This window comes from Amblyomma mixtum, chromosome 10 (genome assembly GCF_055824585.1).
Source record: "Amblyomma mixtum isolate Tamu chromosome 10, ASM5582458v1, whole genome shotgun sequence".
Classification (NCBI taxonomy): domain Eukaryota; kingdom Metazoa; phylum Arthropoda; class Arachnida; order Ixodida; family Ixodidae; genus Amblyomma; species Amblyomma mixtum.
This window is the reverse complement of record NC_143021.1, coordinates 17,007,467-17,021,513: the sequence shown is the minus strand read 5'-3', so window position 1 is coordinate 17,021,513 and position 14,047 is coordinate 17,007,467. Positions and strand designations below refer to the sequence as shown.

The window sequence follows — 14,047 nt, the reverse complement described above, 5'->3', positions numbered from 1 at the left end:
GAGACCGCCAGACCAGATCTATAAAGGTAGAAGTTTAAAAGAGGCACGCGACAACGTAGACGAGTGAAGGAAACCTCAAGCTTGCGTGATCGCCATCCTTTACTGCACCACGGGTAAAGGAGATGCCGGAATTCGGGAGAGGAGGTCAGAGCTGTTGCTGCGAATTCTTTCAAGAGCAGATACCTGCGAAACCTGGCCGCGGTAATATATGCGCTGGGTGGAAGCACAGATACGACTGGGCCTTGAAGAGATGCCTTCGCCAGGGTATCAGCAACCTCATTCAAATGGATTCCTCTGTGCCCAGGCACCCAGACCAACCGTAATGAACACACGTGGGGTGGAACCAAGCATTTGAATAACCGAAGTGCCTGAGATGTTGTAGGCGCGGTGAGAGAGGAACACAACGATAATGAATCTGTCATAATTATGACAGAAGACAAGGAGCTGTTTAATTTGCGCAACGCTAAGACTACTGCTAGAAATTCGGCCAAATAAATAGGTGTGTAATCGGGAAGGCGGAGTGAGAATGACCAGTCAAGGGAGATGGAGAAAATGCCAACTCCGGCCTTTTCTTCACATTGTGAGGCGTCTGTCGCTATGAGCACATGAGATTTAAAGCACAGCAGGTAATCCTGCAATAAACCGCTGAGCAAATGAAAAGGCATTAACTTTGCATGTTTTGGAAAGATGTCATCGAAGAAAATCTGAATAGATGAGTTGGCGCATACCGGACGGATGTCCGAAATGCGGACGTTTAAGGGGTCCAGGAGGGATTGCACCAAACATATCTGAGGGGTACGGAAACGAGACCAGGTTTCGTTGAAAAATAGCCTAGGCTGACGAAGGAAGATCAAATTGGAGGCATGGAGCGAAGAATCGCACATTCTTACGAACGTTTTCACCGTTAAGAGCCTAAATCTAGAAGTCAATGATGGAGTACGCGCTTCCAGGTACAAAACGGAATTCGCCACAAATTTTGGAAGGCCCAAACAAAGGCGCAACGCCTCCCGCTCCAAGAGAATCAAGGGGCGAAGTTTATACGCTGGTGCACCAGAGAATAAAACACAGCCGAACTCTAAGACTGGACGGACGTACATTCTATAAATCATAAGAAGTGAGTGCCTTCTCATGCCAGAACGAACACTGCTCAGCCTGCGCAGCATACCGACTGCTCGGACTCCTTTCACAGTGATCTGCTCGATATGGGCCGCCCAGGAAAGAGAAGGATCATAAATTACTCCAAGGTATTTGACACTTTGCACTTGAGGAATTACATGGTTCCGGTAAACAATAGAGATATTAACTGGACGAGAGAGCGGAAAAACCAATAAAGCACATTTATTGACATTAAGGGACAGATTAATGTCTCCTAACCATTGGTCTAGGACATTGAGGTAGGACTGTAAGGACTGGTACAAAGAGGAAATGTCGTTCTCTGAAGCAAAAAAGGCGATGTCATCAGCATACACATAGGTGGCCACCTGAGGACTGCAGGGAATACTGCTGAGTAAGATGTTAAAAAGTACAGGGGAGAGGACCGCCCCTTGGGGCACTCCTCTCGATTGTCGAAATTTGCTTGATGAAACACCGTTCTGAAAGCAGTAAAATTCCCTGTCAGCAAGGAATTCAGCAACCCAAGCCACAAAGTATCTCGGAAGTCCTACTGCCTGCAGTCTTTGCAAGAGCGTCCTGTGCTCAACGCTGTCATAGGCTTTAGATACATCTAAAGTAACAAGCGCTGCGTATTGATTTCGGCGCCGAGCTAACTGTATGCGGCTCTCCAGATCGGTATGGGCGCACCATATAGAGCATCCTGGTCTGAAACCAATCTGGCAAGGGTTCAACAACCCAGCCTCTGAAATAACAGACATTATTCTACCATGCAACACCCTCTCAATTAGCTTAACGAGATTCGAAGTTAAAGAAATTGGCCTTATATTGTCTAACACATAACCATCTCCCTGCTTTTTAAGCAACGGGATAATCTTTGCTAAACGCCACTCATTTGGAATCCATGGCCCCTTAAGAGAGTAATTTATAAGCGCCAGTAAGTCGGTGGGGGATTCCTCGAACAATATTTTAATCATAGAAGAAGTCACACCATCAGGGCCAGGGGCCGCGGGTGGAAGGCGGGATACAGTGTTCGAGAGCTCAGTGAGGGTGACCTCCTCGAAATCGTCCAAAGTGGCAAGAAATCTCTGAGAAGGAAGAAGAGCCGTAAACCGGCGCTCAAGACCTCTGCCTATCTCTTCCAGGGACTGTGCAAGTTCAGCCGGTGACTGAACTAGGGAGACAGCGTTCATGGTGGTCGAGATTAGTTTCCTGGATTTTAGGTAATTGAATAGAGTACGCCTATTACCAGATTTTGAAAGGAATTCGTAGCGTTCAGTATCGTGCAACTCCTTTGCACGAGATACGGTGCGCTTAAACGTAGCTGCAACGAACTTATAATCGATCCAGTTTTTGGGACACTGATTATGGAGAAGTTTCTTCCAAGCAGCCTTTCGGCGCCTATAATCGCGAGCGCACTCTGCGTTCCACCAAAGGCACGGCGATGTTCCCTTATGTGCCTGAACCAAGAACTCCGATTTTTTACGAGCTCCATCCAAAATTGAACAAATGCGGATGGCATTATCTCCACTGTTGGAATGAGATAATTCCTGAAGGTCTGCTTTGAGGGCATTTTTAAAACTGTCGTAATTTATGAATGTGCGCCGTGTGCTGTTAGGAGAGGTCAACTGGCACATAACTTGGAAGCTGATCGGAAGGTGATCACTATTGGAGGCACAGTCAACTGGCGCCCAAGAGGACACAGTTATTCCGGGGGAAGAAAATGACAAGTCTAACGCTGAGCGAGCCTGACCACGGACAAATGTGGGGAGACCCGAATTTAAACATATGAGGTTATTCACACAAGCCCAGTCCCATAAGAGCGTACCGCAGCGATCTGTACGAAACCCCCACGAAACATGATGCGAGTTGAAGTCTCCAACAATTAAAACCTGATTCCTGCAACTAGACAAAAACGAGTCAAGAGGCCGAACGTCATGCACACCTGTTGGAAAATATACATTAGCCAGAGTGAGTGGCTGATATCCAGGAATATTGAGATCAAGAGCCTGAATTTCGCACTGCCTGTCCATATATTGAAATGACACAGTTGCCCTGTGGCAAAATTTTGTGGATACGAACAATAACAACCCACCACCTCTTGAGGGCCGGTCAAGCCTGAAAGAACGATAATTTTGTAAATTGTACCTAGAATCTTTAGAGAGCCACGTTTCCTGAAGAGCAATTAAATCTGGACTTAATTTACTGATTAAACAAACTAAATCTGTTGAAGCAGAAAGAATAGACCGGCACGGCGCGCTTTTGGTGTCTGTTGGGAGTATTCAGCAAAGCACAGTTTAAGGTAAGATTTGTGCTGAGCTCCTCTCAGAAAACTGACTCTATAGGTAAAAGCTCCTTTTCAAGTATTGAAGCACGGTAAAATTTACGGAAAAGCTTCAGCTTTTTACAGCTCCAGCCGTCGTTAAGCGGTATAATCCGATGGTATCCAATACAATCCATTTTGCTGTTGACATCGTGCGGCAAACGCCAATGGCGTTGTTTTCGAAAGTGTGTTGCCTTGTAGTACGTCGCCTTTAATTTCGCTCTTAGTACTTACTGTTCGTGGAGAAATAGAGCTTTTTGGGCACTTGACTGGGATCTCGCGTCCTGTCGGACGCGGGAATCTCAGCCAGCGTGCTGGCGCAAAGCGTTAGAAAGCACGGGGACTCAGCCATGACCCCCGTGGCGGAAGGTAAGCGTCTTGCTTCATCTCGTGTGCCGCGTTTAGAACATAGCTCCGTGTTAGGTGTGCATTGCGCATTCAGTAATGTTGCATTACCTAGACTGATAGACTGTTTGGGTTGGTTCCTTTCCAATTTTGCGTTTCGCAAGTGACCGTGTCGCTGCAGAGACCGTGCCGCCCTGCAGGAACTCTGGGTATACCGCACACACAGTTCTTGTCGATTACTCCCCGCTTGGCTGTGGCCGTGTGACATGACCCGCGTGTGCTTTGCAGATGAGATCATCCGCAGGAAACTGTTGATCGATGGCGATGGGATGGGCGACGACAGGAGACTGAACATGCTGCTCAAGGTCTTTCTCAAGTGGTGCATGACTGACGATGACACCGAAGAAGAGAAGTAAGTGTTTGTCTGAACAATAACTGCTCATATTCCAAGCAAGGAACATATGCTACCAGTAGGAAACGCAACACCTTATCGTCGTGCAACCAGTGTTTCAAGTTGTTTTTCTTTTGGTGCATGGAACCCCATAACACATTTCTTGTTGCATACAAAAGCATGCAGGAGCGGCACCACGAACCTAAAACCAAAGACGCGGATAAGACGGAACAGGCTGCTAACTTTAAACAAAGCTTTATTCGATAGACACCTAGTGTTCAACTGTGATGCTACTATTGCACATTGCGCTGTTACTACTGTTTGCCCTCCCTGAAAAGAGAGGAAATTTAAGGGGCAAAAAAAGAAGAGTGCACAAATGGCACAACAATGACCGCAGTTTAATTTTAATGTGGTAAGGGTTCATCGTTCATCTGTCTGCTTACGATCAAACTGGTGTTCTTCCTCGAGTCACAGTTCCAGCTAGCTTGAACACAGGTATGGGCCGACTTCTTAGTTTTGGGCAATATTTCATGGTAAACAGGTGGACCTATATCCAAATGAATCATTGGCCTAAGCTTGTTTGTGGTGGGCCACAAAAATCGCCTAAAACTAGTTAAAGTGAATGATTTTGCCTTAGTACTATCAGCGTCAAATGAAATGCGAACAAAACAACTGGAACGCGAGCACAAAAAATCAAGCATATTAGAGGCTGGAGATGAAATACAGGCGTGGGCTATTAACATTTCAGAAGAGCGGTCTTTTCGGCTTCGATGGGAAAATCAGCTGCTCATGTATTTTGCCTCCCTAGTATAATATGTGCGAGTTGGGCTGTTCGCGTTTCAGTTGGCTTGTTCGCGTTTCAATTGACGCTGATAGTACATAAGGTGGAGCATGGGGAGGTGCAATAAGCAAGAACTGCCATTGAAGGCTATGTATTATTCTGCCTTCACACATTGAATGCTCTGCGTGTGCTTTGTAATGAGGGAATAATTACTTATTTGCATCCACCCGAGCGCAGCCTTACAGCTACAAAGGAAGGCTATACAGCTTTCTCAGAAATGCTTTCCTGGAACCTCAGGATTCACTTGCGTTGCAACTTGCTGGCACTATTGCTGGAACAAAATGTCTGTGCTCAAGTCGACATCTTACTTTTTTTGTACGTCACCTGCAAGGCGGAGTCCACATGTTCACGTTCACATAGTTTGTGGCGCTGCTTCTTGTGCACACAGCGTCATTCGGGGTCTTGTAGTTTCCGCAAGACGTCATCGTAGCAGAGCAGTGCGCACTATGGAAGTGTTCTCACACACTGACCTTTCCCGTGCAGTCGGATGGTGTACGAGCGCATGCTGATGACACTGGCCCAATGTGAGTTCTCCATCGCCAAGTCCCAGCATGTCCTGGCCATGAACGATGCGGAGATGAAGAACTATGAAAAGCTGTACAGTGAAATTGGTGAGCTGGTTGGTTTTAAACTAGGAATTCAAAACATTTGGCTGTCTCTTGTACACTGAGCTGCATGAAACAACACGAGGGGCATTCAGTTAGCCTGAAGTGGAAGCGAGAACTTTGGGATCAAAAGCACACTTCTTTATCTTTCAGCTCAGTGCTTATAATGTGTGGGCAGTTTGAAATAGCGCATAACATAAATTCAGACATTTTTATTGAGTAAGAGGGTTCCCAACTTTTTGCTGTGCCTTGTGAGAAAGAAGTGAATACGGTAGCTGTAGCACACCTGGGCTACGGCTATGCTGTTGGTCTATTGTTGCAGTGCATTGTGGCAGTGGCAGTTAATTAGAAAAGTCTCTGGACTCTTCGCCTTGCCCTAGGGCAAGAAGTAGTACTGACGAGTGCACTGTTTTCTACAGCATTGTTAGGTCTCAAGCCACAGAAAGCAGCTTTCATGTTCTGGCTAATTTCATGGCCTGCTGTTGTGTTGTACCTGGAACTATGTAATAGCTTCCTTGGATATTGTAGAATTTAGCAAAGGCATTGCTAGGCAAAGCTGTTAGAGAGAAGCTGAGGTGCACGTGGCACACAGCTTCCGGTGACTCGCTTTTTTTTTTTAATCTCCCAGAAGTTGGCATTGCAAATGCCCAGAAGAAGATTGTAGAGAACAAGTTGGAACTGCAGAAAGCCAAGAGCATCCGGAAGAACAAGCAGGGTGAGTTTGCGTGCAATAGGCTTCTCGTGACTGCACGTGTTGTGTGCTCCTGCTTCTGCTGTCAGCCTAGCTTTGTACCTTTGGTTGCTTTTCTCTTCCTCTTCTTTTTCACTCCAGCCATAGAGCCACCCGTCTTTTTTTTGTGGGTTCACAAGAGTAACCCATTTCCATTTTGCTTTTATGTTTCTGCCCACTGCATCAGTTGGCCTGGCTGTGTCATTGGGGTAAAGGTTTGTTATATCGCTGCATCTTTTTTATTGGGCCTTTGTCCCAGTGTTCGTAGATACTCTGGTCGCAGTTTCAGGTACCAGGGGCACGAAGCGAAGTGTTGTGGTTTCTAAGACGGTAAAGTGTGCTGGGAATGTGTACTGATGTTAGACAATGGTGACTTGCAAAAAAAGTTCCTGACGTTCAAACGCATTTCTCTAATGCAGCAGACTGCATTGCTCTTCAGTTTTTTTCTGAAAGAGCTTCCTGAGCTTTCGAAGGTGTTAAAGCGAACACAATATTTAGGGTTTGGGCAGGGTTGGGGCCTATTGGTGAGTATTTCACCCCTAAGGTGGGTGAAGGCGTTCAGTTGGAATTTTATGGTAGTCATTAATTGAAAACATTGAGTAGCACCTCCTATGTAGCGAAGGACTGTTTCAGCCAAAATCCACTATACAACTGAATGGTTGATTGCCAGTTCTGTATGGGATTCCTGCAAATAGTACTTTCCTGGCGGACTTTTCTATCTCATTAACTTCCTTATTAATCTTAGTTTAATAATAATTTCTTTTTGAGGAAAGGAAATGGTGCAGTATCTGTCTGGCATATCTCAGTGGACACTTGAACTGTGCTGTGAGGGAAGGGAGGAAGGTGGGAGTGAAAGAAGAAAGAGAGAAAGAAGTGTGGTAGTGGAGGTCTCGGGAATAATTTCGACCACCTGTGGATCTTTAACATGCCCTGACATCGCACAGCACAGGGGCGCCTTTTGCATTTCATATCCATTGAAACACGGCCAGTCCGGTTCGATCCGGGGTACTCCTGAAAAGCCAAATGTTTACAGCAAACGAGTTTTACATTGTCCCACCATGTGGCTTTAAAGCAAGTCCACTGTAATGGTAATGTTGGTTGAGTTGGCCGAACACTGGGGGTTTACTCATGTACCACATTCAGCACTGTAGCTTTGTGCAGCATACTTTGCGTCATAGCTGGCATCTTGTATGCATGTGTAATTTACGACCACCTTGATGCTGCCTGCTATGCATTGTTAACGTGCTCAGAGTTTATGTGGAAAACTTGAAGCCCAGGAATATTGTTTGATTGGTCCACAGCTGATGTCAGACATCTGTAGAGCGCTTCAGTGCACATCTTTGCAAACGACGCGATGGCTAGCTGCTGCTGCTAGCTCCTGAGGCAGCGCTTGCGTAGAAGTGGAGCCACAGTGGCGTAGAAGCCAGGGGGGCAGGAGCAAGTCACCTGAAAGCTTTAAGCTGCTGTCTGATTTCACTTTTTTTGTAGCTTGCTGCACACTGCCCTGCTCAAGTGTCCTACACAAGTGTGACACTGACTGTGCACTGATGTACTGCTGCCTTGGCTTCGCTTGGCATGACTGCCATGCACTCGCACGAGGTGACCTCTGTCCCCCTCTTCCGTGCAGAGTACGATGCCCTGGCCAAGGTGATAGCGACGCAGCCAGACAGGCGAGGCATGCTGGCCCAGCTCGAGTGCCTCGAGAAGCAGATCCGGTCTCTGCAGGAGTCGCAGCAGGCCCTCGACTCACGCCTCGAGCACCGGCGGCGGCAGTTCCACGTGCTGCTCAGCTCAGTGCACGAGCTGGGCCGCATCCTCAAGGGTGAGCTCTCCTTTGTCTTTCAACACCATTGTTAATTTTGTCCGCTACTGCAGTAACTGTGTTGTTGAACGCTCAACAGCCTCGTTGAAAACAATAGGCAGTCGGTATAAACCATGTCACTTCAAAAATTGGGTGATCACCAACATGGTTCCTTACATTGACTGGCACAAAGACATGGTAGTTAAACCCGATTATGACAAACCAATATAGAGTGGATTATGCTATGTATCAAACACTTGAAGCTGTTTTGTCATTATTGACTTGAAATATACAGCCCAACCTTGGTATAACGATTATGGATATCGCATTGACATCCACCCGAGCGCAGCCATGCGGCTACAGAGGAAAGCTATACAGCTTTCTCAGAAACTTCGTAGTTAAAGAAAAAGTCGTCCTGGTCCTGGGTTCGAACCCGGGACCACCGCCTCACCGGAGCAGTCGCTCTATCAACTGAGCTAACCGGGACGGCAAGCTTATGGTAGGGCGAGAGCGAATTGATCAATAACTCGAAGTGGGTACAGTGTTGGTCAAATATTTAGGGGAATCCCCCAAGGTGGAGTAGATTTGTAACAAGGAGTAGATTGGAGTAGATTTGTAAAAACTGACTGTATTTTTTTAGCTAATGCATGCACTTTCTATCGGCCTGTACACGGGTCTGGCCCTTACACGCAGTTATACAATACCTAAATTATTTAGTGGTCATAGGCAAATACCACGGGGGGATCCAGGTGATCCTCCGACCCTGTGCCTTTACCCCACCTTACATTTAACTGCTTCTCTTCAGTAGTTGCCCCCAATGCAACCAACTGCGTGCAAGCATCTGCAAGCCTATTGTGGTTTAGGAAAAATGAGCAGCCACTCTGAACTGGCACCTGACGACAGGTGCTAGGGGGCTTGCAAAGGCTGTGTGATGTTGGCAGCAGCATGCCAGCCGTGGAGCTTTTTCTTTCTTTTTTTTTTAATCCTGCTTGCATCCTTTGTTCGCATTGTGCGCTTCAGCTAGGGTGCTGCTTCCGCAGTTCCATCCGTTGCTACGGTGCCGCAATTCCGTACCTGTTGATTTCTGTCACTTGATCCTGCGAGTGCTGGGGTGAGTGTGTTGCGTGGCCAAGATGACGATGTAGTAGCAAGGCTAGCTGCATTCTGTCATAATGAAAATTTGTGGGCGCGAACAAACAAAAGACAGCGAAGAAACCACAGGACAAGCGCCTTTTTCACAACTAGTTTAATGGGAAGGCAACAAACACTTAAATATGAAAAGATATCACAGGTAGGTACACATAAAAACAGTTAAGATTCCATGTTATGACTGAACAACCTCAAAATTTACGCAGATAACCTATTTCCTTTTTCGTGAGCGATACTGACGGCTTACTCACGCAATTACCGTGCGAGGTTCAATCCCGATATTCAGATATGTTCAACCCCGAATAGATCTGCTGGAAATATTGCCCTAGGTCAAAAAAACCCCTGCTCAGTTACAGCTCTGAACATTCTAAACTGGTGAAGAATGGAATAGCTATTTCATGTCTCAGATCCAGCCTGGCGAAATCGTGTCTGCATGTTCTCAATGATAGTTTCAAAGCCCAAGTTTCCAGATTAGTAAATGCGGCTACCGTGATAATGTCATTGTTCAGTCATGCATAAAGTTAATGAAACGGGTCAAAGGCAGTTCACCCCCCACTGAAGGGAACTTGAAGAAGCATGCGGTCATTTCCTACATCCACCGCTTATCACATGGCCTAAGACACGTGGCAAAAAGATATGATGTCAAAGTAGCCTTATCTGCCCCTTTGAAATTAGGTAGACTAGGTATAATTGACTACGTATATTTGAGATTAGGTATAATTCAGTAATGAAATTTATTGTAAGTGTGTTTAGTTATACCAAACGAATTGCTGTGAGTCATGCTGTTTGGCATAACCGGGTTTGACTGTATTACTCTGCCATGGGATATGTACGCCAGTATGTGTGTATCATCAGGGTATGTAATGATGATCAAACAGCGCCTCTGGCTTTGAAAAGACTGAGCAGATATATATTTTGAATGGAACAGAGATGATGTCAATGGCTACAAATACAAACGCTTGTGAGGTAAAAAGGCAATTACAACAGGAAAAATGAACATTAATTGTAGTCTGAAACTAAAAGCATTTGAGTGCTTTGGAGAATCTTGCACTGGGTGCAACTTGTGTGACGCCACTTGGGAGCAGATTCTGGTGGAAAAGACTTGAGACCAGCATGGTTGACACAAATGTTGTCATGACATTTGCCATATAAATGGATGTAAGGGCCACACCCTGTATTCCCGAAGGAAATAATTTTTAAAAAAACATCCGTATGAGGGCCGAACCCGAACTTTCCATGACCCACTCAGGAATAGCCTTCTAAAATGCATGCGTCGTGGCCTCCACCATCAGCTGTGGTTGCGAGTAACGGGGCGCTTGATCGCGGAGGCCACGCACGCACACAGGACCTTCCAGGTTCCGCCCACAGATGGCGCTCGAGGCCGCGATGCCAGCCTCGAGATTTACAAACTTTGGTTAATTGCTGTGGAGGCGAAGGAGAGGCTCTAGGATTCAGTTTTAGCGCAACTAAATCAGGTGTGATGATTTTTAACGATACAACTGATCAGGTGCTTAAAATACAAGGCCACGAAATACCCAAAGTGGCCGAATACAAATACCTCGGGATATGGCTAAACGAAGGGCAGATATACATGGAAAAGCATGAACAGGCTCTTAGGGCAAAAGGACGAAGAGACGCCGGGATAATGAAACATAGGGCATTATGGGGGTACAACAAATATGAAGTACTAAGAGGTATTTGGAAAGGAATAATGGTGCCGGGACTTACTTTCGGCAATGCGGTTCTGTGCTTAAGGGCAGAAGTTCAGTCGAGATTAGACGTAAATCAGAGAGCTGTTGGAAGATTAGCACTAGGTGCCCACAGCAAAACCACTAACGAGGCAGTACAAAGGGATATGGGCTGGGCATCGTTCGAAGCACGGGAAGCTAAGAGTAAAATACTATATGAAGAACGCCTGAGGAAATTGGACGATAACAGGTGGGCAGCTAAGGTATTTAAATACTTATACAGAAAGAGCGTTGACTCACAGTGGCGGAAAAGAACTAGAAAACTAACCAGTAAGTATGCCGGTCAGGAGGACGGAGACAGAAAGAGCATAAACGACAGATCGAAAACGCGTTTGTTAAAAATTGGATGAATTCAATGGAAAAGAAACATAGTGTAGAACTATATCGATACTGGAAAAGGCAGATCAGGGAAGAATTTTTCTATGATAACTCAAGAGGCAGTGCCCCTACTTTTTGAAGCTAGGTCCGGGTGTCTTAGAATGTGCAGCTACAAAAAGAAATTCAACGAAGAAGATGACACATGTGCAGTGTGTGGTAGATCTGTAGAAACAATTCAACACCTCATACTCAAATGTGATGGTATCCATCCGGATGTCGATGCAGGCACAGTCACTCTTTCTGAGGCCCTAGGCTTTAAAGATAACAATGGTCATGTAAATAAATCTGCAGTGGAAGTTAGCAAAAAGCGATTGGAGGATTGGTCGGTGAAAAGCAGAGATGTGACATAAGGTTATACTCCGTTTCATACATAGCTGTCAACGCTGCCAAAGGTACGGAAGTAGTCCGCTGCAAAAAACAAGCAAAATGTATCCGTCCGCCTCGCGTCGTGGCTGAGTGGTACGAAGCGCGCGCCTGTGTGTTCATTTTACAAAGGACCTAGGTTCGACTCCCGGCTCGGGTGGTTTTTTTTTATTACTTTTTTATTTTTCTTAAAAAATTCATTAGGTAGAAACTCGAAACTGTTAAACTCAAATTCCTACTTTGAAAAACACAGCGCTGTTTACTTGTCTCGAAGGGAAAAGGCAGTGTAGTGTACGGCATACATACGATGTAACTTGAGTCGGATGGCGTTGACTGCAAAGCTGTCATATTTAACACTGCGAGAGCTAGATATGGTCACCTTGCTAGGTCGTTTTTGCGGTGATCTTATTCCAGTAGAGAGACCTTCCTTCTTGAACCTCGCAACTGTCCGAGGGCTCACCCCGGTCATCTCGCCCACAGTTTCGAGAACTTCACGCATAATCTCTTCCGGTAAGCGCTTCCTTACGCTAGAGTAAACGTTGACAATAACCTGCTTGCAGTCGTTCGAAATTTTCGGAGACTTCAGCTTGGAGAACAGGCGAGCAGGAGATGTTTTTGAAGCCGCAGTGGGCGAAGAAAACGAGCGAGTAGGCGATAGCGGTGCCATTTTCGCATACTCGGAAACCGAAAGACGAAAGCAGACGACATTGCCGGCCGGCCTAGCTGCGAAAACCTGATACAGGAGGAGCCGAAAAAAACCCCAGAAAACTAAGGCACTCTGTTTTGAAGAACATTAAAGAAAAAGCAATCTTTTTGCAAAATAAAACGCCATTATCAATATACTGCAATATCAACCAACATTTACTTTAATTTTGAGTTCATTACTCTATTCATTTTCGACAATGCCGCCGGTGGGATCCCACCGGCGGCATGTGGTTGTTTTTTCTTCTGCTTTTCTAATCAATTAGCTTTAAGCGATGACGTATTCAGTAATATTCTAAATTGATCAACACCACAAAATAAATAAATTAATAAAAAAAAAATCCCCTGTGCCGTTGGTTTCTTTGGCTGTTGGCTTCTGTCATAATTATAACGAGCCCCTCATTCCCCTTCCCTTGTATGCTCAACATTATACAAGCCGCTCAAGTTTATAGGGGCAGCTCTGGTTTGCTGACAGCAGTCACTTCTGGTTTGCAGATGAAGAGAATGCAGACGCAGAATCCCAAGCCATGGACACCACGTGACAGTGTGGGGAGGAGGAGAAGGGGCTCTCATCACAATAATCATTGTTTGCTGCACTTTGTCAAAACACCATTTGCATCTAGCAAACTCAGTTGGAAGGGGAAATCAAAGGATCTACGGCTTGTGTGGTGGAAATAAATCCATTAGTCAGAATGCGCTCTGCCTTGTCCACGTAGTGTCCTTTAGTTTCGGATCGCACATTAAACTGCACCGAGCATGGCTGTGCAACCACGGGGCTGTGTCGGAATTTAATGCCTTTCGTGTCGTTTGCAAGCCTCTGGATAAGGAGTCAGAGGATACTTTTATTTCCAAGCATCTCTGGCATTACCACCTGCTCAGTGAAAGTACTAAACCCATTACTCTTCAAGGTAGCTGGCGAAAAATTTCTAAGTTACCGTATTTACACAATTGTAAGTCGACCTGCTTTTAAGAGCATTAGCTCTTTCTGCTTATGTTTGTCAAGGACGCCTCTGTCCACAGTGAAGATTGAATGACCAAACCACGTGACCACGCTATATCGCATTGCAACAGTGAGCGTGTAGCACCTCATTTGATACCTATACTCGCGACGGGTTATATATGTGCCAGTATAGTGGCCATCAAAGTGGAACCCCCCCCCCCAATTCATATAGAAGGACCACTGTTCCAATTGTGGTGGCATCACGGCGCCCCCACTGGTAATGACAGTGCTTCCGGGGAGTGTCAGTAGCAGATGGAAGAGCCGATGGTGCTCAGGCATAGTTTCTCTTTGGCTCTGTTTGGTGCATTTGACAACTGCCGGCTGCATTTAGAAGTTTTTAATGCAGCGCTTTGTCAGTCGTCATTTGTGCTCTGGGTCCGGAAAGTGTCCGACGCTCATTTATTGCTCCATTCAAGACGGCTGTCATTCCTTCCACCAAAGAAACGAATAACTGCATTCTGGGCCGCAAGTTCGATGTCTCGGAATGGGTGATATAGGTGTGGTGGCTACAACGAGGCAAAATTTTCCTGTTCCACGAGATGTTGTGGTGTGGTTCTTGGC

At 45.9% G+C, this 14,047-nt stretch overlaps 1 protein-coding gene across 4 annotated transcripts; it reads left to right on the top strand.

The window, feature by feature from the left end:
* The first annotated feature begins 3,575 nt into the window (after positions 1-3,575).
* thoc7 (THO complex subunit 7) lies at positions 3,576-13,184 on the top strand. Of its 4 annotated transcripts, none has more exons than XM_089563469.1 (7): positions 3,576-3,802; positions 3,943-3,987; positions 4,067-4,190; positions 5,494-5,621; positions 6,244-6,330; positions 7,973-8,167; positions 12,982-13,184. In XM_089563469.1, exons 1-7 carry the CDS (start codon positions 3,784-3,786, stop codon positions 13,026-13,028), a joined length of 645 nt encoding a protein of 214 aa, XP_089419595.1. In that variant the 5' UTR covers positions 3,576-3,783; the 3' UTR covers positions 13,029-13,184. The 4 variants fall into 4 exon arrangements, with proteins under 4 accessions (XP_089419595.1, XP_089419593.1, XP_089419596.1 ...); XM_089563467.1 differs by lacking the exon at positions 12,982-13,184 and adding an exon at positions 12,199-12,335; XM_089563470.1 differs by lacking the exon at positions 3,943-3,987.
* Positions 13,185-14,047: the final 863 nt, after the last annotated feature.

Coding starts and splice junctions, on each gene's coding strand:
- thoc7 (XM_089563467.1), top strand. Junction 3,988..4,066: donor CCGCCCTGCAGGAACTCTGG/GTATACCGCACA, acceptor TGTGCTTTGCAG/ATGAGATCATCCGCAGGAAA. Junction 4,191..5,493: donor GATGACACCGAAGAAGAGAA/GTAAGTGTTTGT, acceptor TTTCCCGTGCAG/TCGGATGGTGTACGAGCGCA.